Source organism: Mycteria americana, chromosome 6 (genome assembly GCF_035582795.1).
Source record: "Mycteria americana isolate JAX WOST 10 ecotype Jacksonville Zoo and Gardens chromosome 6, USCA_MyAme_1.0, whole genome shotgun sequence".
Classification (NCBI taxonomy): Eukaryota; Metazoa; Chordata; class Aves; order Ciconiiformes; family Ciconiidae; genus Mycteria; species Mycteria americana.
In genome coordinates this window covers 830415-854260 of record NC_134370.1, presented here as the reverse complement: position 1 = coordinate 854260, position 23846 = coordinate 830415, and the positions used below count along the sequence as shown (strand labels likewise).

Sequence of the window (23846 nt, the reverse complement as noted above, 5' to 3'; positions counted from 1 at the left end):
TCGTGCTAATTAAGAACATACTTTATTTCAGACCAGTACAACCCCGGCTAATCTCTGTTGTTCGCCGCACTGTGCAGAGGCTCTGCAGGGTCACTGCCACTCAAACAGCAGCCAGTGGCTGCCCGACGGGGCTGCGTTACCGGGAGGGTTTTCCTGGGGAGCTGGGGGTCTTTCCACGGCCCGTGCCTTTACTCTGGATGCAGCCACCCTGTGACTTCCCCAAAGAGGGAAACCTGCAAACAAAACTGCTTAATTGGGGTGAGGAGTATGGTGGACGTGGGCCCTGGAAGACAAACAAGTAGTAATAATGGGAAACGGAGGAAAAAGTTTTAAAAGCAGTCTGTGAGAGAAGCGGAGGAATGCTGTACTTGTGAGGCTGACCCAGGCTCGGGCACCTTCTACCCGTGAGGAGATAACGCCAACACCAAGCCCAGCTAACAACGCGCACGGGCGCTGGGGAGCACGGCCAGAGATCCTGGAAGGCTCGGGCAGATGCTTCGAGAATGCAGGATTTCTGTTCGGTCACTGAAAAGTGACCGAGCGTGCCTTTAACCGTTTGGTCCGGAGAAGCTTCACGGCCCTTTCGGGGAGTGCGAGAGCTCCCGTGCGAGCGACTGGCAAGGGAGGCCCTCTCCAGAGCAGGAGGGGCCCCGGGCTCCCCCGAGCCCACCACGTCCGGAGGCCGCGGCCGCGCGTTCCCCTGGCAGCCCGCCCCCGCCCGCTTACTCTCCCCAGGCTCCCCGCCGCGCGGGGCAGCTGGGGCCGCCCTGGGGTGGGCGCGGGAGCGCTGCAAACCCGCTCTGGGCGGCAGCCGCGCCCCTGTGCCGGGGCGGGCGGCCGCCTGCCCGTTGCCGCGGAGACGCGGGCCCGGCCTGGTCCGAAGAGCCGATCGCGGCTCTCCTGCGGGCGGGCGGCGGTGCGGAGCCGGCCTTGGCGCGCTGCCGGGGGCCGGGGCTGCGCCTGCGTGCGGCGCTGTGCGGTGCGGAGCGGAGCGGAGCCCGCCGCGGGCCGTCACGGGGAGGCGGAGAAGCCGCAGGCAGCGCCGCGGCCGCCGCCGCTGGAGGAGCCGCCCCGCCGGGTGCCCCAGCCAGGGCGTCCCCCGCTGCGCCGGGGCACCCCCGCGTCTCGGGGCGCGGCCCGCGGCCGCTCCCGCCTCACGTCTGGCGAGCCGGAGCACCGGGAGCCCTCGGGCGGGTTCACCGGAGCGGTGCGTGTGGGGCAGGCAGAGCCCGGGCCTGGAGGTAACAGGAGCACAGCTAAGCACCTTATTAGGATCCCAGCACCCGCCAAAATCAGTAGAAATTAGAGAGACCGCAACAAAGAGACCCTTTTCGTCTGCGGGTTGGTTTGCAGCACGGATAGGGTCGCACACCGGCTCTTGGGTGGCGAGGGCCCGGGAGAGCCTCCCGGAGCGCAGGCGGGCACGGGTCGAGGGGCGGCCGGTCCGGTCGGTCCGCTGCTCGCTGGGGAGCCTGCTGCTCTGCGCCGAGCGCGGGGAAAGGCGGGCAGGGAAGGCCGCAGCGCCGGGGTCGTGCTCCGGAGCGGGCGGAGCAGCTGGGGCCCGTGCGGCACCCGCGCCCTTGGAGATGAGCTGGGAAGGCCCCAAAGCCCGGCTGCGCTCCGTTCCTCCGCGAGGTACCGCGGCAGGGTGCGAGTGCCCCTATAACGCCTCGCGGAGAGGGGAGAAGGGGATCCTGATGAGGCGAGGCGAGACCAAGGGGGCAGCCCGGAGACTTGGCAGGGAGTATGCTGTCAGAAGGGCGGTTATTTGTTGCATATACGTGTGTGAGTGTTTCTGCCAAGCCTACATAGGACATGGTGTGGGGGGAGAATAGCCACAAAGGCCAGTCGGTGATTATTTCTTATTTACTGTACCTTGAAATATGTATTCTGATACATTCTATCGTTATTATAAGTGTATATATATAAAGTACTATTTGAGTGTTTTGTATCGTACAGAGAGCACACAGCACTGGGGATAATCTGCAAATTAATAATATAAAAAAGAAACTTGCTTTATGTTCGCCTTCCGAAATGCATTGTTGTTTTTCTCAGCTCATGACTTGCCTTCAGCTGATCAGTTTGAATTACTGAGTCGGTACTCCAGGCTTGCTGACACATGGGTGACAACTACGCTAAAGAATTTAACAGCAGCGGCGATAATTTTGGAGACGAACATCTCAAAAAGAGGAATTTGTCTGATTCTGATTCATCAAAAGAGATCAGGAAAGCCGTTGAACGGTGTCTGTTGTCATCTTCAAGTACTCTTGATGTCAGCAGGAAAAATATTAAGCATCTTTCTGAGGAAATATATAGACTGCCCAGCATAAAGGTAAGTAAATTGTTATAAGTAGTTCTGATGCCCTCGGCCTGAGTATGGCACAGAGCAGTTAAGGGCTCGTTGCTTTGTCAGATGAGTGGAAAAGCTACAGATTCTTAGCTATGGTCTTTAATCCCTGGGTTTTTTGTTGGTTTGTTGGGTTTTTTTTCAGGAAAAAGTCCTTAAATAAATCACTTCCATGTGTAATTTATAGAGTTGTGTATCCTTTAATCCCCTTTAACAGTGTTCTTTGCATAAAAGCATAGAGCAGTTTACAGTTTTCACATTCGAAACTTTGCATGCGAAGGAACATCCCCTCTCTTTCTGGATTTAAAACATGTTTATGTTTTTCTCTGGTAGTACTTTCATCTAGAAGGAAATGTCATATCAACGATTCCCGAGGATTTATTTCAAAAGCTGCCACGTCTTGTTTGGCTGGATCTCCGGTATAACAAGATTAAAGCTCTTCCCCCCGGAATCGGTTACCACAGGTAAGACCATTGGTCATACGGATAATATAATAACAATTGTATTTGTCTTCTATTTGCCTTACTGTAATTTCATTGTAACAGTCAGACTTTTATATGCTGTTGTTTGGCGTTGACCTCAGTGCAGGAGAGCGATAAATAAGCTTAATTTTGTTTACTAAAACTCAGATGAAGTGAAAGGTCTAATTAATATTACACAGTGAATTTCTAAACTCTTTTAACTTTAGTTACAGTAAGACCTGTAGTCTTTTCACGTAGGTTTTGCACCATTTTCATTTTATTGACTGTAGGTGACTATTTTACAGCGTTATAGGTGAGGTGGAAACGGGGACCCACAGTTACAAACTTCATGTCACTCCTAAGTGACAATGAAGGACAGTTTAGTCGAAGAATGTTACCCATTAATCTGGTCTTGATGGTTGTCTGACATGGTATTAACTGTTGGAAGGATTAATTGGCTGTTGCTGATTCAGATGGAGTGTGCGAGGAAGAAAGTACACCGTATTGCTGTGACCCTGGAAAGTGCACTTGTTCTCACGTTGCCGTGATCACCAAAACTAACTTCTCACCAGTTTTTTTTAATGTCCTTGGACAATTCCTTGCTTCTCCGCCCAGAACTGGAAGACCACGAATCACCATGTATGGGAATTAACAGGAACAAAGAAATGGGTTTGTTACTGGAAGGAAAATAAAGACCAGCACAGGACAGTTTGCTTGTGGTTGTGGTTCTAAAAGAAACCTTTCTGTGAAGAGTGAGTAAGGAGGAAAAGGAGGCAACCCTTGAACAGTATATACTACAGAATTTTCCAAAATAAAAACCAAAACCAATTTCATGGCATCTTGTGATTGAAACACGGTGCTTAAGGCTATTTTAAGATCACTTGTTTGTGAATCATTATATATTCAGCCTGTGATTAGAAAAATACAGTAAATGAAAGTTATGCCTCTAAAAATAGCTGAAAAATGTCAAGTTTAATGATGTTTTCAAATCTTTTAAATACAGCTTTCATAAATTATTTTTAAATTGGACTGGACTGATAGTATTTTAATATGGTTTGTAAATTATATGATACTCACTCCACTCATCATCGAGTGGTTGAAATCCTTTGAAATTAAGACATTCTCTGTGTGCATCTTCTTCAAAAATAATGTCAGTCATTAGTCCCTACATGTATTATGCCTTATCTTGTTTGTATTTTTCTACTGACTTCAAACAGCAGCTCAGCTTTTAGAAAATGCCCATCAGAAATATTCACTGAACATTACTTAGCTTTCTCAACATTATTATAGTTTCAGTTTATCTTTACTACACATTGCAGCCTAAGATACATTTTAAGATGTCTGGAAGTTCTCTGGGTATTTTTTTCTAGAAGCAGCCGAAAGTGTTGTTTTCATCAAAAGCAGAGACTCACTGAAACATTGTGCTAGTTTGGGGCTGGATCGATTGACCATTGAAGTTGTAAATGAATCTTTTCACTGATTTTAATAGATATTCTGATAAGAGTTTCTCCAAGTCAAACAAAAACATCGCCTCAGTTGAGGAAATGGCGTCTCTAGCCCGGCGTGCAGGGAGGGAAAGTGCCACTCTACACTTTTATCTCTAGAAGTCTCTGCGAGATCCGGATGTACGGCCGGGCAGGGATCAGCCAAGGGCATGTTCCGCATCATCATTGCCGCAGAGGTTGCACTCAGGCAAGAGTGGGCAAGAACGAGCGTTTGCCGTGGCGCAGGGCCTCAGCTCTCCGTGCGCAGGGCCGTAAACACTGAGGGGTTCTGAGGCAGCGGGATCGCCCCGGCGTACGTACTGTGGTGCCTCGAACTGCGGGGGAGTTGGGTTTTGGAGTCTGGAATCTCCTGTTGCTTTCACTTAGTTTTTTGCTTTAAATGGAATTCAGTACTCCGCTTCAAAAATGCAAACATGAATACAGTGCTTTCATTTTTTGACTGAATTGAAATGTCTTCAAATATTGCCACAAATGTTAATCCGGTGTTGAGCAGCTGCCAAAATGTTTGGTTTGTTTTTCTTTCCTAGAGGTAAAGAAATATTATGACAGAAACTACCAAGCTTTCTTCTTGTTTGTTTTGTTGAATTTTAACAGTAAACAAGTCAAATTGCAACACTAGTAAATAAAAACCCATTAGCTTTCCTGTTAGGATGATATTTCACTTATGGTACGGACAGCATCTTGTCTATAGAATATCACTTGATCTGCTATCTTGCTGGATATTAAAAGCTATTTAAAAGAATGCTATTAAAATGGCAAAATGAAGCAGTCAGAAACTAGGAAATGGGTAAAGTATGGTTTCTGTGTAGTCTCCATTTCACAGCTGCCTGGGTGTCAGCGGCTGTGCGCTGCAAGGGGAAGAAGAGAGAACCTCCCTGCCCTTGGAGGAAGCGGCCCTGTACCCCAAACACGCAGCGGCCCAGAGGTTCCATTAGAGACGTTGCACACAACAGTCTGTACAGCAACGCTGGGCGTTTTAATCGCTAACACCAATTGTTTTTGGAGCACAGTCATACTGACATTTTTTCAGAAGCTTAGGATTTGTCTAAATGTTAGCAGATATATCAAAAAAATATTATCTTATATGTGACATAAATACCATAAATGTTTTGTGTGACCCATGCCAAGCTTCTAGGCTGCTTCCAAGAATAGGAACGCTAGAGCTTTTAAAAAAAAAGAAGTTAACGAAATTAAATACAAATAGGGCATATTTTTTTCTAATCTCGTTATCAAAAATGGCTGAGCAATTTTAGCTCAAATTTAGCCTGAGGAACGCACTCAACCCAAACAATTGAAGCTCAGCAAAATTATAAACAACCAAAAATGATGTGTTTATAATTGGAACAGTCAGTATCAGACTTTAAAGTGATAAGCAGGCTTTGCAAAGAAAGATCAAATACTAAACACTGAAGTAGTAGATAATAAATGGGCATAAATGCAAACTTCAGATTGTCATACCAGAAAGCTTTGGGGTGTGTTATCTTCCAGCACTAATGTTAGCGACGGAGAAGTGTGGGTTTGCCTTGTGGAGTACTTTCCGTAGCAGGAAACAAAAGCAAGAAAAAAATTAAGGAGGAAAAATACTCTTGTGTTTCTATTTAATTAAATGAACTTTGCTCTTACAGTTGCTACTATTTTCTGTTTTATTGAAAAGGCAATTGAAAACTCTGCTTTTAGAAAGGAATCCTATAAAAGAGCTACCCACAGAGCTTGGTAAGTACTCACTTCTTTTTTTGAAGATATCATAGACGTTTTTTGGCTCTTAGTGTTTAATTCTGTGGTTAGACTTTAAAATATTTATCTAAAGAATGGTTTTAATCTACCACGAACATGTGCTATGAGAGGGGGAAAAAATTACTTGTTTTATTTATAATGATTGCCTTCATTGATAAGAGGGGAAAACTTTATTAAAATGTCTGTAGTGTTCTAGTCAGAAATGTTCAGTATGGTTTCTCTGACTAAGGCTGAGGTAAAAAACGTGTCTCGGACGTCAGTCATCTCGGACATCTGCATAGTAAGCCATAAATAACTGAATGTGATTAGAGCTGAGAACTTCCACAGCAGTTTCTTACACTTAAGGATGTCTTCACAGTTTGTAACTTCATTTTTCTAACTCTTTTCGCATTAGCAGTTACTACTTCAGAATAACAAATATTCCCAAACCAAATGTGCCTAAGGAAAACAGAGCAGGGTGCATGGATTCCTGGGATGGTCCAGCTGGGACTCCTTGGGCTCTCGGAGTCCTCGCAGCATAAGTGTTGGGTGGGTTTTTTATCCCCGGTTGATGTTGCCTGAGCTGTAGGGGTGCTGGCTGTAGTACTGCGAGACTCCCCTCCGAAGCTGCAGCTGGAGTCTGGGCTTGTGGCAGCCAAAGAACTGGCTCGAACGGAAGATGGCCACACAGTTAGGCCTAGCTCCCTTCTGCTTACATAGCTGATGTTCAGACTGCGCTTTGGCATACATTTTTGCAGCTGCTTATGGCAGACCATGCTGGCTCCTGTGCTTCGCTGGACTTAATTATATTTGTTTTCATTTTCCAGTACTCTCTACATAAAGTATCTTACCTGCCTCTGTCCCCGAGATGGTGTCTCTGCTAGTAAATAAAACGTGCCCAGGAAAATCCCCAAGCGCTGAGGCCAGCTGGCACAAAATGACCTGTTCCGATATGATCACGCTGTCTCGGCCCCAAGCACGGCAGCGTGCAGAACTCCCCTGGGAGCGCATCTGGAGCATCTCGGCTTCCTGGCCACGCGCAGGAATTGCCTGGGAGAGGCCTGGCTGGTACAGGCAGACCGGTATCAAGGACCGATCCAAGCCTTTGGTGATACAGACAGTCGTAGTCTAAGGCCCAAGAATGTTCCCGAGCACTATTAAGTTTTCTGGTATTTTAACAAAGCTTTGCTGCTCATACTTAATGCTGTGCAAGTGTGGTCCTTGGGCAGTGCATTAAGAAAGCAACCAGGCACAGCAGTAAATATCGTTACATCGCAGCCATTCTAGCCCTGTACCTTTGCTCAGATTTTGGCAGAAAATGATGCTGATGCCATACTGACGCTCTTGCTTTCCACCTAGTAGTTATTCTGGGGCAGTCTGGACCAGTTCCTTTTTGAAGCTTCCAGCACCAGGGTCTTCCACACAGACCTGGCACTCTTCAGCTCTCTCGGGCCCTGCTTGCTTCAGGCCTTCTACCCACGGGCTTCAGGTCAGGGCAGAATCCCCTCTGGCCTTTCCGAGCTCTGTGCTGAAACCATTCACGAGCAGCGTGCGGAGGGTGCAGGCATGCTGCGCGCTGCCTGGCCTGATGGTGTCTCCATACGTGCGTAGGGAAGAAAAAACCAACTGACCCCTGCGGTTCCGATGCTGCGTATTCAGAGACAATTCATGCGCGCTACCGACTCTGCTGTACTAGCTAGCTTTTAGTTGCAGTTTAGTTTAGCTTTTAGCCCTGAAGCAGGGCTTATTCCTGTGGAGTCTGTCTCCTACAGGAATTATTTGAAGGGGAGCTTTGAACAGGGGATCAAAGCATATAAGAGTGCAGGGAAGTGGCCTCAAAATGGAGTTGGACTGGGTGACCTCTGCAGTCCTGCTGTTGCCCATCTGGCTGCTGGAGAGGAATGGCTGGTAGCCCAGGCAGGGGCAGGACAGAGGGCGTCAGTTGTTCCATTCCTGCTTCACATGAGGCAGCCTGTTCTGGAAGAACTCTGCTCTTTCTACCCTGAGCTGAGCAGTGACTGAATCAAAAAAATATTATTTGCTGATTTAAACATCCTCGTGTGTCTCGAAGTAGAATGGGCCACTGGTATGCTGGCCTTTCTGCAGTAAAACTTGTTTTAGGCGATGCTGTTTTCTGGACAGATCCTAGATCAGGACTCTTCTACTGTAATACTTCGTTACAGGTTTCCCAGATTGGTATCGAGGTAAGGGAATTCCTACCATATGTGGCACTTACCTGTTTCCCCTGGCTGTGTGGATGAGAAGTACCAAAAAAAGGATGCCAGCATTCCTGCTGTGTTTGAGGTTTTGTTCAAGCCACAGCGATTGGAAAAGAGCGCTGCAGGATTTTCAGGGCAGGTTTTGCTGGGCAGCAGTGCACTGATGACAGATGGCTGGAGGCATTTCTGGAGGCTGGCTGCAGCCTGGCTTCCCAAAGCTGTGGATGTGCTAGTTAGCGAGTGCTGCAGTGCTGCCCGGACTGAGGAGGGGCGGCCCGAGCCAGGCCGGTCTGCTCTGCCAGCTCTGCTAGCAGGACTTTCAGCATCATTTGCCTTAACCGCTTGCACACATCCGCTTCAGTATTTTTAACAGTCACAAGGATCCTGGATAAGGCTGGCAGGATTGTTGCGCTGGGGTGCTGCTGTCCTACCATATGCCCTACTTTGGATGATCTGTTCCCTTGGCAGAGCCTGTATGTCCATGGCATTGCCGCGTAGCAGTCATATATACCACAGTTGCCACCGTATAATATATAGAGATACGTGTGTGTGTGTATGTGTATATTTACACGCATGATTTGCAGAACTGTGCCTCCCTCTGCCCCACAGCAGCTGAGCTGCTTCCGACTTGACTCCTTATGTAGTGGACAACGTGAGACTTGGACCGGCACAGTGCTTTGAACCCTAGCTAGAGGATGGTAGATGTAATGCAAGGATTTGCCTTAATCCAGGTTACTAAAGGCTTCTCATTTCCCTGTGGCGGGGCTGTGCTTCTCAGGACTTGCAAGTCCTCTGCACGCCCCAGGCAGCCTGCATCGCAGGCTTCTCCGGTCTCGGGGACCTGAGGAGATTACCAAGCAGTCCACCTGGTAAGCTGGGAGAAAACCTGGGAATTGTGCCTGTGACATAGTGCAAGGTTGTTAAAATCTCCTATATTTTTACAAAACACTCATGTTTTGACAGGACAGTTTTTTCTGAGAAAATCATGTTTCATGAGCTAATTCCCAGCCCACTCTTCCTCCTACCCTTCCCTATTGCTCTCTTGTCTGTACACTTGCCATCATAACCACCTATATCGAGAAACAGAGTAGGAGCTAATGCTGACAGCATCAGCACTAACTTAAATCAGAGCTACTGCCCTGCAGCGGCCATTCTGTCAGTCTTTGTCTTCTCTTTTCGTTCTAAGCAGAACACCAGTTTTACGATGCTGGTATCATCAATACCAAACAAAAAGTTTTTAATGTAAACTGAGATGAGTTTGGAGGATGATCCGTGATAACTGTCTCAGCTGTTAGTCTTCATTTCTTGGGTGTGTTTTTCATCTCAATCTGGAATGAATTTGCAACGTTTGCCTTCATTCATTGAAAATTTTTTTGTTTGTTTGTTAAAAGCTCAGTGAATGAAAAAATCTTTGGAAGGGGAGCAGAAGTCTGAGTGGTAACAAAATAGTTTTGTTATTCACCTGTGGCTGTTCCTAAAGGGTTTATACTGGTTCACCTGATTTGTGTAGAATTATCATGTGTTCTGAATTTAATTAGCAAAGATGAAAAATTCATTGCCAGCCAATATGTTTCAAAAAACAATCTCAAACTCCAGTGTACTGTGCGCTAGGTGGGCAGTGCTGTGGGCAACTTGGGATATATGCCTTCTGTTTCCAGGACTACCAGTGGCTTGCCGGAGAAGTCAGGAGAGTTACCTGGCTTTGGATAAGGCACGGGACTGCCCACGCCTCCGTTTCCTCTGCTGTGAAACGGGGATGACAATACTGTAATAAAACCCTTCAAGCCTGCTAAAGAAAGCATTGCATAGGAGCTAGATCATGTTATTGCTGCATCTACCTAAGCGTTCTTTAGAATGATTTAGGAACAGCTCTAAAGCATGAAGAATCTCAGTAGGTGATGCAGTTTAAGTAAATGATTTTGAAAAGGATGCTGAAAGATAGAGTGCCAATTTGCCATCCTCCCAGGCATGCAAGTGAAGTCAGTGCACACTGCCGCGTCATCTAGCGTGAGCTGTAGCTGCATGTCCTGTGTGACTCCCCCACTACATTCAAATCATGTTCAAACCTCAGTGGTTTTCAGCAAGATAAAAAAGAGATTTCATTTTTCCAATGCTGAAGTCATCTGTGTGATTCATTTTGATCATTTCTGTTTAAAAATAGATTCAATTTCTTCATACTAAACTATTTTAAATCTACTTGTATTCCCAAATAGTTCTTTACAAGGTGCATTTTCAAAGCCATTTCTTCTTGTTAATAATGTAGCTCTTCCATTTCCGCATTTGTATTTTATGATTATTTGAAGTAATTTTCCAATTTGTGAATCATGACTGTATGAAAAGGCATTCTGGTAATTGTAACTCACTTAGCAAACTTTTGGTTTTAGATGGTTAGAATACAGTAAATTTAATAAACCTCCAAACCTCAGCATTCCTTATCGTCAATGCCATATTGACAACAATCAGTGTGATTGTTGAGAGCATAGGGAATGCTTGCTTGTTTGCCAGAGATGCACTCGTATCTGAGCTCTATGGATATATTTCTTCACAAAACCAACAGCAATAATTACACGACAGCATATTTAGTCTCTGTGCAATAAACACGGATTTTCAATTTTATGCACTTTTGTTACTCTGTAACATAATTACATATATAGCACTGCTGATCTGTTGTATTCTTAATTTGTAGTCAAGTAATTCTTCCTTTGTGGTATTTTCGTGGGGTTTTGTATTTTTTTTGGCCAGTTTGTCTGCCTGGGGTATTTCCCTTGATCCATGGTACCAGGTAATTCCTCTTTTCTGGCATCTCCTCAGAACTCTTCTCCTTCCACAAGACGGTGGCAGGCTGATGCTGCATTCTGCATCTCATAAACTTAACTTACAGTAAAACAACGATATGTCTGTTTTGCAGCCAGCATGTGGTACACATGTGGTGCAGTTAAATTTTCATCTAAATGTTTCCCCAGGGATTTCAACAAATAATTTTTTCAGTGCCATTCCTGTTCAGTTTCTCTAAATCACCCTAGTTGCAATTTGAGCGCAATTTCAGAATAATGATTCAGACAGTTCTGGTTTTCATTGGTTCTTAGTTTGACTTCAGCTTTAGCAGACTTCAAAGTAGTAGCTCTGATTAAAATTTGAGAGTTCTAGTTCTAGCTATAGTCTGTGGGGAAAAAAAAAAGTTTTTAATGTTTCTGAGGTTTGACCTGAATTTTCCTTAACTTTCAAATAAGTAACTTCGTTGGTGTTGGGATGGCAAAACTCAATTTTTCTTACACTACTGATAAGTTACAAGTCAGCTCTGACTCTGTGGCTGATCAAAAAACCAGATAAACAATGAAAAATTGGAATGTAGTTGAAAAGAAATAAGTTTTGGGTGCATTTGTTCTCCGTTTCAGTGAAATAGGAACAAATCTGCATTCCGCAGCAGTAATAGGATGTTGCAGTAAATTCCCTGTGTAGCTGTGCTATAGTTTTACATGTAGCAGGTTGTACATACTGTCTCCTTGATGTGGAGAATCCATTTCTGCTTGGATCTCAAGTCTCTCTTCCAAGGGAGCGGACCCAGAGGATCCAGCAGTTGTCCCCATCGTGATGCTTGGAAGAACTCCATTGCGCTGCCCAGCTTCCCGCAGAACCCTAGTACCTGCTTCCGCTGCTCATTGCCTTCAGTTGCTCTCGTGCTGGTTTTTATTTTTTCTTTTGAAGTGTACTTTGTCAATATTGCTGTAGGTGACATTTCTAGAGAATTAATGTCAAATGGAGTTGTTAATCACATTGTAAAATTTGTTTTGTAACATTCCTTTCAGCTTTAATTACTGGTAATTTAAAATCAAATAGCTGGGCTATTAGTAATGTATTTGTCATTTCTGCAAGTAAGGTTTTGCAAAAACATTTTAGAAGAGCAAATACACTATTTTATACTGTAATGAGTAAAGCAGATAGACACAGTCAGAATTTTAAGCAGTCAACCTGTAGAAAGTGAGGCAGATTAGACTGTACAGTCAAGCTGTGAATGGAGATTTAAAGTGTGACTCCCGTAATACAATATGAAAAATATATTCTGATTGACTAGATTGAGATTGTCTGTGTTGTTTTCAATGCTGCACTTCCTAAATACGTTGTTATAAACCGTATGTCAATCTAAAATAAACATGAGTACAAAATACGGTATTACCTTTCTTTTAGAGACTTGGTACATTTATATTTTGAAAGATTTAACAGATTTCAACTGTTGTGGTTTTGTTTCATTTTCACAGGAAACTTAACTTCGTTGACAGCCTTGAATCTGAGACACTGTCCCCTTGAATTTCCACCTAAAGATGTCATACAAAAGGGATTGAAGTCCATCCTGTGCTTTCTTCGGGATTCTGGGAATGAAAAGCTACTCTGCGTGCAGCCAGCCGCTTCAGGTATGTTGGAGAGGTATTTGTGTGCATTTACTGTAATTTGTTTTGGAAAAAAGTGTGAACAAAGGGATGCTTTCCCTGTGGGCTTTTTCACTCATGGGTGTCATCCAGCTTTGCATCTGAAAGGAATATTGCTGGTGTTCTGGATGCGGCTGGGATAGAGTTATTTTTCCTCCTAGTAGCTGGGACAGTGCTGTGTTTTGGATTTAGTATGGGAATAATGTTAATAAGACACTCATGTTTCAGTTGTTGCTGAGCAGTGCTTACACTAGTTAAGGACTTTTCAGCTTCTCATGCCCTGCCAGCGAGAAGCTGGAAGGGGGCACAGCCAGGACAGCTGACCCACGCTGCCCAAAGGGCTATTCCATACCATATGGCGTCATGCCCAGTATAGAAACTGGGGGAGTTGGCCAGGGGGCTGCCATCGCTGCTCGGGGATGGGCTGGGCATGGGTCAGCAGGTGGTGAGCAATTGCATTGTACATCACTTGTTTTGTATGTTCTTTTATCATTATTACTGTTGTTATTATTTTCCCTTCCTTTTCTGTCCTATTAAACTGTCTTTATCTCAACCCACGACTTTTACTCTTTTTTTTTTTTCCTGATTCTCTCCCCCGTCCCACTGCGGGGTGAGTGAGCGAGTGGCTGCAGGGTGCTGAGCTGCCTGCCGGGTTAAACCACAACAGTCCTTTTTGGCACCCAACATGGGGCACGAAAGGTTGAGATAATGACAAATCTGACCAGAGCGTGTTAAGGCAAATGTGTGATAAGCATTCGTTATATTGGTTTAATAGTCGCTGGTCACAATGTTGATTTATTTGCTCTCAAAGTTGTCGTGCTTGCTCTCGACGTTGTGCTGTGTAACACCGTGCTTGCGGTATATGGTCCCTGTTGTGCTGTTTGTCACCTCTGGGGGCTGGACCAAGGTTATCATTTTGCTGCGCTGTGTAACACTGGTTTATGATATGATAAAGTTACTGGTTGTGAGACTAATCTGGCATTTGTACTCGGCATTGCCGTCATCTCCGTACCTCGGGAGCCATCTGTTGGAAACTATTAATAATTACACTCTTTACCTTTTCTTCTCGGAGAGCCAATCTATGGGGGAGGTGGCGGGGGGAGACTTTCCCCCGCTCCGTCACCTTCCCTTTCTCCTTCAGGCTAGTCACAACAGCTCTTGAAAATTTTGAATATCCTTGGATGTTCAAAGCAGCATGTTCCTATTGCTATGTCTCCTGAATATGGTTCAGGTCTTGTTTAGGGTTAAATAACTATTGAAGAATACCATCCAGAGATCTACCCCTGTGACAGGCGCTGCGGCCGCTCCAACCCCAGCGACAGGCGCTGTGGCTGAAGCAAGGAACCAGCCCGTGCCGGTACCAGTCGCCCCTATACACGAGGATAAATACACAAGAAAATCAGCTCGTTTAGTAAGAGATGAAGATGAACCAGGGCCATCATGAGAACAGAAGGAGGAAGAGGCAGAGCCCATAAATGAGATGGAAACCACCCGATCCCTATCCCTGAGTGAGCTGTGAACGTGCAAAAAGATTTCAGCCGTTGTCCAGGCGAGCACATTGTCACCTGGCTGCTCCCATGCTGGGGTAACGGGGCCAGTGGCCTGGAATTAGAGGGTAAGGAAGCCAAGCAGCTGGGATCCCTTTCTAGGGAAGGGGGCACTGACAAAGCGATTGGAAAAGGGGCACCAGCCCTCAGCCTCTGGAGGTGGCTTCTGTCAGGCGTGAAGGAAAGGTATCCCTTCAAGGAAGATGTTATATATCGCCCAGGCAAATGGACCACCATGGAGAGAGGTATCCGGTACCTGAGGGAAGTAGCCGTGCTGGAGGTGATTACGGTGACCTGAACAACGAGCAGTTATCCAAAGATCCTGATGAAGTCCGGTGCACGTGACCCACGTGGCAGAAGTTGGTATGGAGCGCACCAGCGTCGTGTGCCAACTCATTGGCAATACTGACTGATGATGAAGAGAGATGAGGAAAGATGGAGAGGAGCAAATGGTGGATGAATTGGCTGGCCAACTCCAGCAATACGAAGAAAGTCTCTCTTCCTCCCTATGGGTCTGCGTCTCGGCTGTGGAAAAACTGTCCAAAAAACTGTCCCAGGAGTTCCAGCAATTCAGAGAGGGTACGTCCTGCTCCCCACCTGTACGGACCAGTATCTCATCCAGTAGGGGTAAGCGTCCCTCTGCTCAAGAGAGAGGATATGGAGGGCACACACCATGGGGCACCCTGTGGTTTTACCTGCGTGACCACGGAGGGGACGTGAGGAAGTGGGATGGAAAATCTACCTTGACCCTGGAGGCACGGGTACGTGAGTTGCAAGGAAAAACAATCACACAAGGGGGTTCTTCCAGGAAAATTGCTGCTCTGGTTTCCAGTGGACAGTTCCCCAGACAGAGTAGAAGGGCTGATCTTACTTCCAATCTTGATAAAGGGACTTTTGATTTGCATTTACAAGAAGGGAGTAAAGAATACTATGACCAGAACTAGAGGGGCCCTGCCTCCAGCCAGGTGGAGGAAAGGGACAACCGGGTTTACTGGACTGTGTGGATTCGATGTCGGCACACCAGACCCACGGGAGTATAAGGCTGTAGAAGACACTGTGTACCCTAATGCCATCAAGCCATACAGGGGCAGAACCCATCTGTATTTCTGGAGTGACAGGGGGATCCCAACAGCTGACTGCATTGGAGGCCGAAGTGAGCCGAACTGGGAATGAGTGGCAGAAGCCCCCTGTTGTGACTGGCCCAGAGGCTTGGTGCATCCTTGGCATAGACTGCTTCAGGAGAGGGTATTTCAAGGACCCAAAAGGGTACCGGTGGGCTTTTGGTATAGCTGCCCTGGAGACAGAGGAAATTAAACAGCTGTCCACCCTGCCCGGTCTCTCGGAGGACCCTTCTGCTGTGGGGTTGGTGACGGTCGAAGAACAACGGGTGCCAATCGCTACCCCAAGAGTGCACCGGTGGCAATATCGCACCAACCGAGACTCCCTGATTGCCATCCATGAGCTGATTCGTCGACTGGAGAGCCGAGGAGTGATCAGCAAGGCTCGCTCACCCTTTAACAGTCCCAGATGGCCAGTGCAAAAGTCTAACGGAGAGTGGAGACTGACAGGAGACTGTCGTGGCCTGAATGAAGTCATGCCACCACTGCCGTGCCGGACATGCCGGAACTTCAATACGAACTGGAGTCAAAGGCAGCCGCACGGTATGGCACAACTGATATCGCTAATGCGTTTTCCTCAGTCCCTTTGGCAGCAGAGTGCAGGCCGCAGTTTGCTTTCACTTGGAGGGGCGTCCGGTACCCCTGGAATCAGCTGCCCCAGGCGTGGAAACACAGCCCCACCATCTGCCATGGACTGATCCAGACGGCACTGGAGCAGGGTGATGCTCCAGAACATCTGCAATACATTGATGACATCATCATTCTGCTGTGTGGGGCAACACAGCAGAAGAAGCTTTTGAGAAAGGGAAGAAAATAGTCCAAATCCTTCTGAAAGCCGGTTTTGCCATAAAACAAAGTAAGGTCAAGGGACCTGCACAGGAGATCCAGTTTTTAGGAATAAAATGGCAAGAGGGATGTCGTCAGATCCCCATGGATGTGATTAACAAAATAACAGCCATGTCTCCACCAACGAGCAAAAAGGAAACCCAAGCTTTCTTAGGCGTTGTGGGTTTTTGAAGAAGGCATATCCCAAATTACAGTCTGATCGTAAGCCCTCTCTACCAAGTGACCCGGAAGAAGAACGATTTCAAATGGGGCCCTGAGCCATGACAAGCCTTTGAACAAATTAAACAGGAGATAGTTCACGCAGTAGCCCTTGGGCCAGTCCGGGCAGGGCAAGATGTAAAGAACATGCTCTACACGGCAGCCGGGGAGAACGGCCCTGCCTGGAGCCTCTGGCAGAAAGCACCAGGGGAGACGCGAGGTCGACCCTCAGGGTTTTGGAGTCGGGGATACAGAGGGTCCCAGGCCCGCTAGACTCCAACTGAGAAAGATATTGGCAGCGTATGACGGGGTTCGAGCTGCTTCGGAAGGGCTTGGTCCTGAAGCACAGCTCCTCCTGGCACCCCGACTGCCGCTGCTGGGCTGGGTGTTCAAAGGGAGGGTCCCCTCTGCACACCATGCAACTGATGCTACGGGGAGTAAGTGGGTCGCACTGATCACACAACGGGCTCGGATAGGAAACCCCGATCGCCCAGGAATCTTGGAAGCGATCGTGGACTGGCCAGAAGGCAAAGATTTTGGAATATCACCAGAGGAGGAGGTGACGCGTGCTGAGGAGGCCCCCCTGTACAATAAACTGCCATAAAATGAGAAGCAATACGCCCTGGTCACTGATGGGTCCCGTTGTAGTATGGGAAAGCAGCAGAGGTGGAAACTGCTGTATGGAGTCCTATATGACAAGTCACAGAAGCTGCTGAAGGAGAAGGGGAATCGAGTCAGTTTGCAGAGGTGAAAGCCATCCGGCTGGCTTTAGACATTGCTGACCGAGAAAAGTGGCCGGTGCTCTGTCTCTGTATGGACTCATGGGTGGTGGCAGATGCCCCGTGGGGGTGGTTACGGCAATGGAAGCGGAGCAACTGGCAGCGCAGAGGCAAACCCACCTGGGCTGCCGCATTGTGGCAAGATATTGCCGCCCGGGTAGAGAACCTGGTTGTAAAGTACGTCGCGTGGACGCTCACGTACCCAAGGGTCGGGCCACTGGAGAACATCAAAACACCCAGCAGGTGGGTCAGGCTGCTGAGATTGAAGTGGCTCAGGTGGATCTGGACTGGGAACATAGGGGTGAATTATTTATAGCTCGGTGTGCCCATGACACCTCAGGCCATCAAGGAGGAGATGCAACATATAGATGGGCTCGTGATCGAGGGGTGGTCTTGTCCGTGGGCACTACTGCACAGGTTATCCATGAATGTGAAACGTGCTGCAATCAAACAAGCCAAGCGGTTAAAGCCTCTGTGGTATGGAGGGCGATGGCTGAAATATAAATGTGGGGAGGTCTGGCAGATCGATTATATCCCACTCGCACAAACCCGCCAAGGCAAGCGCCATGTGCTTACAGTGGTGGAAGCAACCACCGCATGGCTGGAAACGTTTCCCGTGCCCCATGCCACCGCCCGGAACACCATCCTGGGCCTTGAAAAGCAAGTCCTACGGCGACACGGCACCCCAGAAAGAATTGAGTCAGACAACGGGACTCATTTCTAAAACAACCTCATAGTCACCGGGGCCAAAGAGCACGGCACTGAGCGGGTACATCACATCCCCTGTCATGCACCAGCCTCCGGGAAAATGGAACGATACAATGGGCTGTTAAAGACTACGCTGCGAGCAATGGGTGGTGGGACGTGCAGACATTGGGATACACGTTTAGCAAAGGCCACCTGGTTAGTCAACACTAGGGGACCTGTCAGTCGAGCTGGCCCTGCCCAATCAAACCTTTTACGTACTGTAGAAGGGGACAAAGTCCCTGTAGTGCACATAAAAAATAAGCAGGGGAAGACAGTCTGGGTTACTCCTGCCTCAGGCAAAGGAATACCCATCCATGGAACTGCTTTTGCTCAAGGACCTTGGGTGCACTTGGCAAGTGATGCAGGAGGATGGGGAGGTCCGATGTGTACCTCAAGGGGATTTGATTTTGGGTGAAAATAGCCGATGAACCGAATTGTGTGATGTTAATTGCTATATAACGCTGCATGTCATCACTTTTATGGTGGCTATATGCCTTATCAACGGCATTACAGTAAGAATTGCCCAGATTAATGAAGAATAAACTTTGATGAAACCGAGCAAAGTGCAGCGGTGATGGAACCAGAACTGGCTTCAGCATGCAACAGTCCAACACCACACACCCTCTCTCCTGCCCCGAAGGAGTGTTATGGCAGCTGGAACCCAAAGTCATGGACTAAATGAACTCAACGGGCATTTTAGAGGGATGGCCCATAGGCCAAGGGAATGATATCTGTGTGTATATATCAAAGGACAGGGAAAGTGGTGGAGATTAATTGGAATGCGTTGGAAAGTGGTGGAGATTAACTGGAATGTATTGGAAAGTGTAGGACCTGGGCATGACATAGATGGTATAGAATAAAGGGTGGATACCTGCTGGGATTCAAACCCAGGATCTTCTGTCTACCAGACAGGGTAAAATTAAGAAGTTGTCAGCAGAGGGGAAAAGATGCAACATCATTTGCGTTGTTTATAGTCCGATAGATTCCAGAAGTCATTAATAATAGAAATACTGGGCATATTCCCACAGAAGACCTCTTCTCATACTTAAGCTTTCCTGTAATGAAGGCTAATTACTGTGGATACCATTAGTATCAGACTGAAATTAGGGGTGTTAAAATGTGATATCATTAAAGGGAACACAGTAAATTCAGAGTATGAATGAGCCGCTTAAAATGCTAAGCAATATGGTGAAATATAAAAATACCAGCTCAAAATACCAAGCTACTGAAAATGAAGTCAAAATACTGATGTAAAGATAATGACTAAATCTTTTTTATTAATCTCAGTTCCATGTATGGTGTCATTAAAGGGAACCATGCACATTTCCAGAACTTCACGTGATTATTGTCTTTGTGTTTTAAGACCTTGTTTATAATTCTTGTTTTGAGACAAATTATATCCCAGTAGTGTTGCTTAATTACCACTATTTACCTTCAAATTTCACCACATTTTAGCATGACTTGAAAGCGAGCAGTGCATTTTTCTATATAGATAATTTTTATCTGTGTTACTAGTGCTTAATGTTTATATCATTTTTTCCATATTAGTGGACATTTATTTTAGCATGCATAATATGTAAAAAGCTGCTTACTTAACACCTTAAGTCATCAGGATCTCAAGTGAAGTTATAGATTAAGATACTGTCTGTATTATTCTCCTAGCTTGGCTTTTATACTTGCAAGAGAACCTCTTTCTATGCAAATCTCCAGGCAGATTCACACAACATATTAGAGAAGTTAAGTAGCTCAGTGGGTTGGCAAGTTAAACTGTTTTCTCAGCAGACCTAAATCAAGGCTTGTTTCAGACCACATTTTGTTAGCTTCACACTGATTTTGATACCTCCTCAAACAAGGATCATGCTAGGTAAGAACTGTCGTAGGTCAAGAACGAAGTTACCTGGAAGCGGTGCGCTAGGAAGCAAGCCCAGCATCTGCCTGCACGAAGTGTTCCCGACACCTGCCTCGAGCCGCACCGCATCAGCGTTGGTGTAAATTCATCAGCTGGAAAAATTCACGGGGTCTTCCAGGAAGGAAACCAGTGATATATTAAAACAGACCTTTTAAGATGCAAGATTGCTCTTTTAAATATATTTTACTGTTTTAGAAGTCCAGTCCTAGTTTAATTTTTAATGTAGTGCTAATGATAGAGCTAGAGCCCCAAAGTTCTGTATTGCACAGAATTGGCTGTGCTACAGGAATCGGCACTGGCCATTGCTAAATGTTACGAAAGAAAATCAGAGATGTCCTCTTCCTTGGAAGGTGATCAGTGGCCCATGGAAGCGGGTGAGCTTCATTAAGTGTTTTGGGGTTTTTTTTGTTAAATACTAGCATTTGCATATAGGAACATACACCAGTGATTTAACTTTTTGTTGCTGTACCTTCTGCAGAATCTGTCATGTTTACTGGTGCATCGTGCTACATGCGTTTACAAAGAGTACTCAAATGAGAGGGAAAAAAGCTCTTTGTTTCATTTGTGCTTAATGCAGTTGAGGCTGATGTTTGTTTTTCTGGACATAGGCCTAATGCCAAGTGTAGGTGGTCACTTGGTATTTCCATCAACAGCAGAGTAACGTTTAGAATCGAAACAGGAAAAACACTTGGGAGTGGGAATAAAATGCCAAAGATTTACCATTAATTTTCAATGAGAACTAATGTGGCTCTTGGATATTCAAAATTATGCCTTTTATAGACTTTTGGAGTATTTTGGTAACAAATCCTTGTCATGGTTGAAATAGATTGGAATGTTTCGGTCCAATTAAACTAAGCTTTTTCTAGCATTCAAGTGGAGTTTTAATAAGCAAATCATGCAAAACTGAAGAAGAACTTCTGTGGAATAGAGTACAGATTCTTACTGTACTTATTGATATGAATTCTCCCCTTTACAATTAGGAAATCCATTATCTTTGAGCATTTTTAATTGTTACCGAAAGTAAAAAAATTAGGGGAGTAACAAAAGCATGTCTTTTGTGTGTTAGACTAAAGTAGTAAAACCCCTGAACAGCAGAAAGTACCCATCATAGGGACATCTGGCTGAGTGTATTTGTGTACGTGCTGCTGACGCTAGCGTAGGGGTAGGAGCTCAGGGATGACCTGAACGAGGTTTTCTTGGATTTTGTTTTTAAAGATGTGCAGACTACGAAAATGGCTGTCTACTTTTTATCTGTCTGTCTGAGGTGAACCAGTCTTATTTTTCAGAGACCACTTTCTATACTGAGCTGTAGCAACTGAGAATTAATTACAGCAGATCACTCTTCAAGTTAGTATGTGAAGTGAGAGTTTTGTTTGGAAACAGCAGAGTAGTTTCTGACGATAGTGTGTTGCTTGTATTGTGAAGTGGACTATTACAGCTGTTTTTCAAAGTTCCCTTATGCATTTGTTGCATGCTTCCTTTCAAAATAAACAAGTAATATACTTGAAACACTCTAGTTATTTATTCTGGTTTTTAACTCCCCTTCACTGTACACAGTCTTGAAAATTTGAGGATTTTGTTAGTATTCTTCAAAATAGCAAATCAAAAGCATTTTTTCTGCTGATTTTTGCCTGCAGAAGAATGTGGGATTGCATTCTGTTCTACTTAATTCAAACACAATAGATTAGAATGACGAAACAATTGTAAATTATGCTCTGGAACAGCGTTGTAACTTAATTATGTTATCATGTTTAATGTTAGCTTAGATAGTGGTATATTTAAAGAAAAATAATCCCGTGGACTTTAATATTTAGAATCTGTGGGCATGCACATGAAGTTTGGGAACCTTCTGTAATATGCAAGAGTTTTTTGCTCCCTCCCACATGGCCCATCTGTTCATGTTGGATGAGAGCAGTGTGTAAGAAGTAGTATATACATACTTCATGCAGAGAGGATAACAGAATGTACCTTGGAATAATGCTGCTTCTCTAAAATGTGAGAAGAGGAGAGAGATGAAATCCAGTGTGTTTCTTCTCTAGGATTCAGGGAGCCTCCTAAGTCTGTAGCTTATATAGAACCAAACCTTTGTGTATCTCACGATCTCTCAATGCCGCGGTCAAAGTTGAGCTGCGATATAGTTGGCTCTTGTGGTTATTCTTGGGGCAGCAGAAGGTCTAGGGTGCAGGCCTACCCAAAAAAGTGGATGAATTCTGTGGTGGTCAACTGTCGCTGAGCTTGGCACTTCTGTGGGTACCCTCATAACTTCGTGGTAACGGTGGTTTGTGTACTTCAGCGTAAGTCACGCTTTGGAGGGCAGCGTCCATACACCCTAGAATCAATCATCGTCGTGCCAATAGGAAGGTTCAGTTGTGTGTGAAGATTCATACCTGTAAGGGTGTAAGTTGAGATAATGCTAAATTTGTTTCACCCGAGATGCCAGCTGGGATGAAATGCAAGGTGTGCTAAAGCTTTCATCAGTACTTTGGTTTTCATCATTACGTTACATTACGTAGTTAAATTGATTATGTTAAAAGGTCTTTCCTGTTTTGCCTCACAGATTGCATTTGGGCACTTGTAGTACGTTAGTGATTATTGTATCTGTTTGCTTTGCCTTTTTACTTCCTCTGATACATGGAACATATTTTTAACTCCTATTCATCATGCAGAAAACCCTCTTTAATTCAGTCATGTAATGACTGTTCATGTAATACTTATTTATACCCAATCTACATTGGCAGGCTATAAATGCTGCAGAAAAATGAAGTGAGAGAAAAAGTTAGGGTTATATACAGCCTTAATTCAGTCCTTATATGTACATGCATTATGTGAGTCCTAATTTCCACTCTATTTCTTTCCTCAAAGTAGAGATGCCAGGATAAAGCTGGGATTTTCCACTTTCATGTCCTCCTCTGTTTCAGAAATCCCTGTCCTTTATACAGTGTTTTTGACAGGGCCAGATTTAGGCCTTGCTGACATCCGTGGTAGACTCTGCCTTTAGTTGCACGGCTGGTGGGTCAGCCCTGAAGGAGGCAGGGGCTCCGGCGGTGATACGGAGCCCTGCTCTTTGGGTCGCACGTGTCCGTGGTAAAGGCAACAAGGGACCTTCAGCGAGCCAGACTGTGGACGCTACTCTGAGAACTTGATTTCTGCAGGGTGTCGAGGACACGCGGCTCTTAAACTCTGTGTAAGTCGGAGGTATTGAGCACTTCACAGAAATGATTCTAACGTTGAATCAGCTTCTGCATGGTGGAATTGATAAAAAGCCGGGTGCAGAGTTGACCAAATTACGAGATACATAAATTATCAATCCAAAGGAAGCCCCTGTTCTGCTCACATTCATCAAGAGACTGTTGGTTTCTTCCAGAACACAGATTGCTTTAAACTTGTGAAAAATCTTTGAGAATAAAATATGTATTAAAAGGAAAAAAGACCAGCGAATCCCACTTCTGTTAGATCGATTGATTGACACTACCCAACCACTGTGTTTTGCTTAGGAAAAAATATAACTTGATTTAATTGATACATAGGATTACAGTAATCTCCCTTTAATTCCAATAGAAATGCCACCTGTTGAAAAGCTAAACTTGAGTGAGCTGTTGCAGTCCAGTTTGGATTTGTCAGAGGAGTGGCCTAATGAAGAGGAAGAGCTAAGATTTCGGAGGCTGAAAGAAGAAATTATGAAAGATGAAAAAGAAGAATTTCTTGCTGACGAACATGTAGGTGCAATCCATGACGTTACTGAAGCAGGGAAGAACCACAGAGAGAAAGAAAGAAAGAACGGCTCTACTCGGAGTCAGCTCGTCGGTGCGGGCCACTAAGCTGCACGCAACGGTGTGCGATCAGGGTCTTGCAAGCACTGGAAAACTCTGCGTTTCTACTGGAAAATATAAAAGCAGCTTAATATGCATCATTATACTCATTGTCAAGTATGTATTTCATGAATAAATGGTATTTTTGACATAAGTCTATAGACTACAAAACAACTTTTATATTTTCTATTACTTTAAATATTTTTTCTCCAAAATTAAAAAAC

The 23846-nt window shown here is 45.4% G+C and overlaps 2 protein-coding genes across 2 annotated transcripts; one reads left to right on the top strand and one right to left on the bottom strand.

The window, feature by feature from the left end:
- LOC142411042 (uncharacterized) lies at nucleotides 1–2121 on the bottom strand. The gene is made up of 3 exons (XM_075504229.1): nucleotides 2068–2121; nucleotides 369–1660; nucleotides 1–283 (listed from the first exon to the last, which is right to left on the bottom strand). The coding sequence occupies exons 1-3, from the start codon at nucleotides 2119–2121 to the stop codon at nucleotides 250–252; spliced, it is 1380 nt and encodes a 459-aa protein (XP_075360344.1). The 3' UTR covers nucleotides 1–249.
- Nucleotides 2120–23846, top strand: LRRC27 (leucine rich repeat containing 27). Its single transcript, XM_075504228.1, has 5 exons — nucleotides 2120–2332; nucleotides 2681–2811; nucleotides 5968–6026; nucleotides 12502–12654; nucleotides 23372–23846. The coding sequence occupies exons 1-5, from the start codon at nucleotides 2120–2122 to the stop codon at nucleotides 23629–23631; spliced, it is 816 nt and encodes a 271-aa protein (XP_075360343.1). The 3' UTR covers nucleotides 23632–23846.

Coding starts and splice junctions, on each gene's coding strand:
- LRRC27 (XM_075504228.1), top strand. CDS start 2,120: ATGGGTGACAACTACGCTAAAGAATTTAACAGCAGCGGCGATAATTTT. Junction 2,333..2,680: donor ATAGACTGCCCAGCATAAAG/GTAAGTAAATTG, acceptor TTTCTCTGGTAG/TACTTTCATCTAGAAGGAAA. Junction 2,812..5,967: donor CCCGGAATCGGTTACCACAG/GTAAGACCATTG, acceptor TTTATTGAAAAG/GCAATTGAAAACTCTGCTTT.
- LOC142411042 (XM_075504229.1), bottom strand. CDS start 2,121: ATGTGTCAGCAAGCCTGGAGTACCGACTCAGTAATTCAAACTGATCAG. Junction 1,661..2,067: donor TTCAAACTGATCAGCTGAAG/GCAAGTCATGAG, acceptor GAGGCGTTATAG/GGGCACTCGCACCCTGCCGC. Junction 284..368: donor AGCCTGGGTCAGCCTCACAA/GTACAGCATTCC, acceptor TTTGTCTTCCAG/GGCCCACGTCCACCATACTC.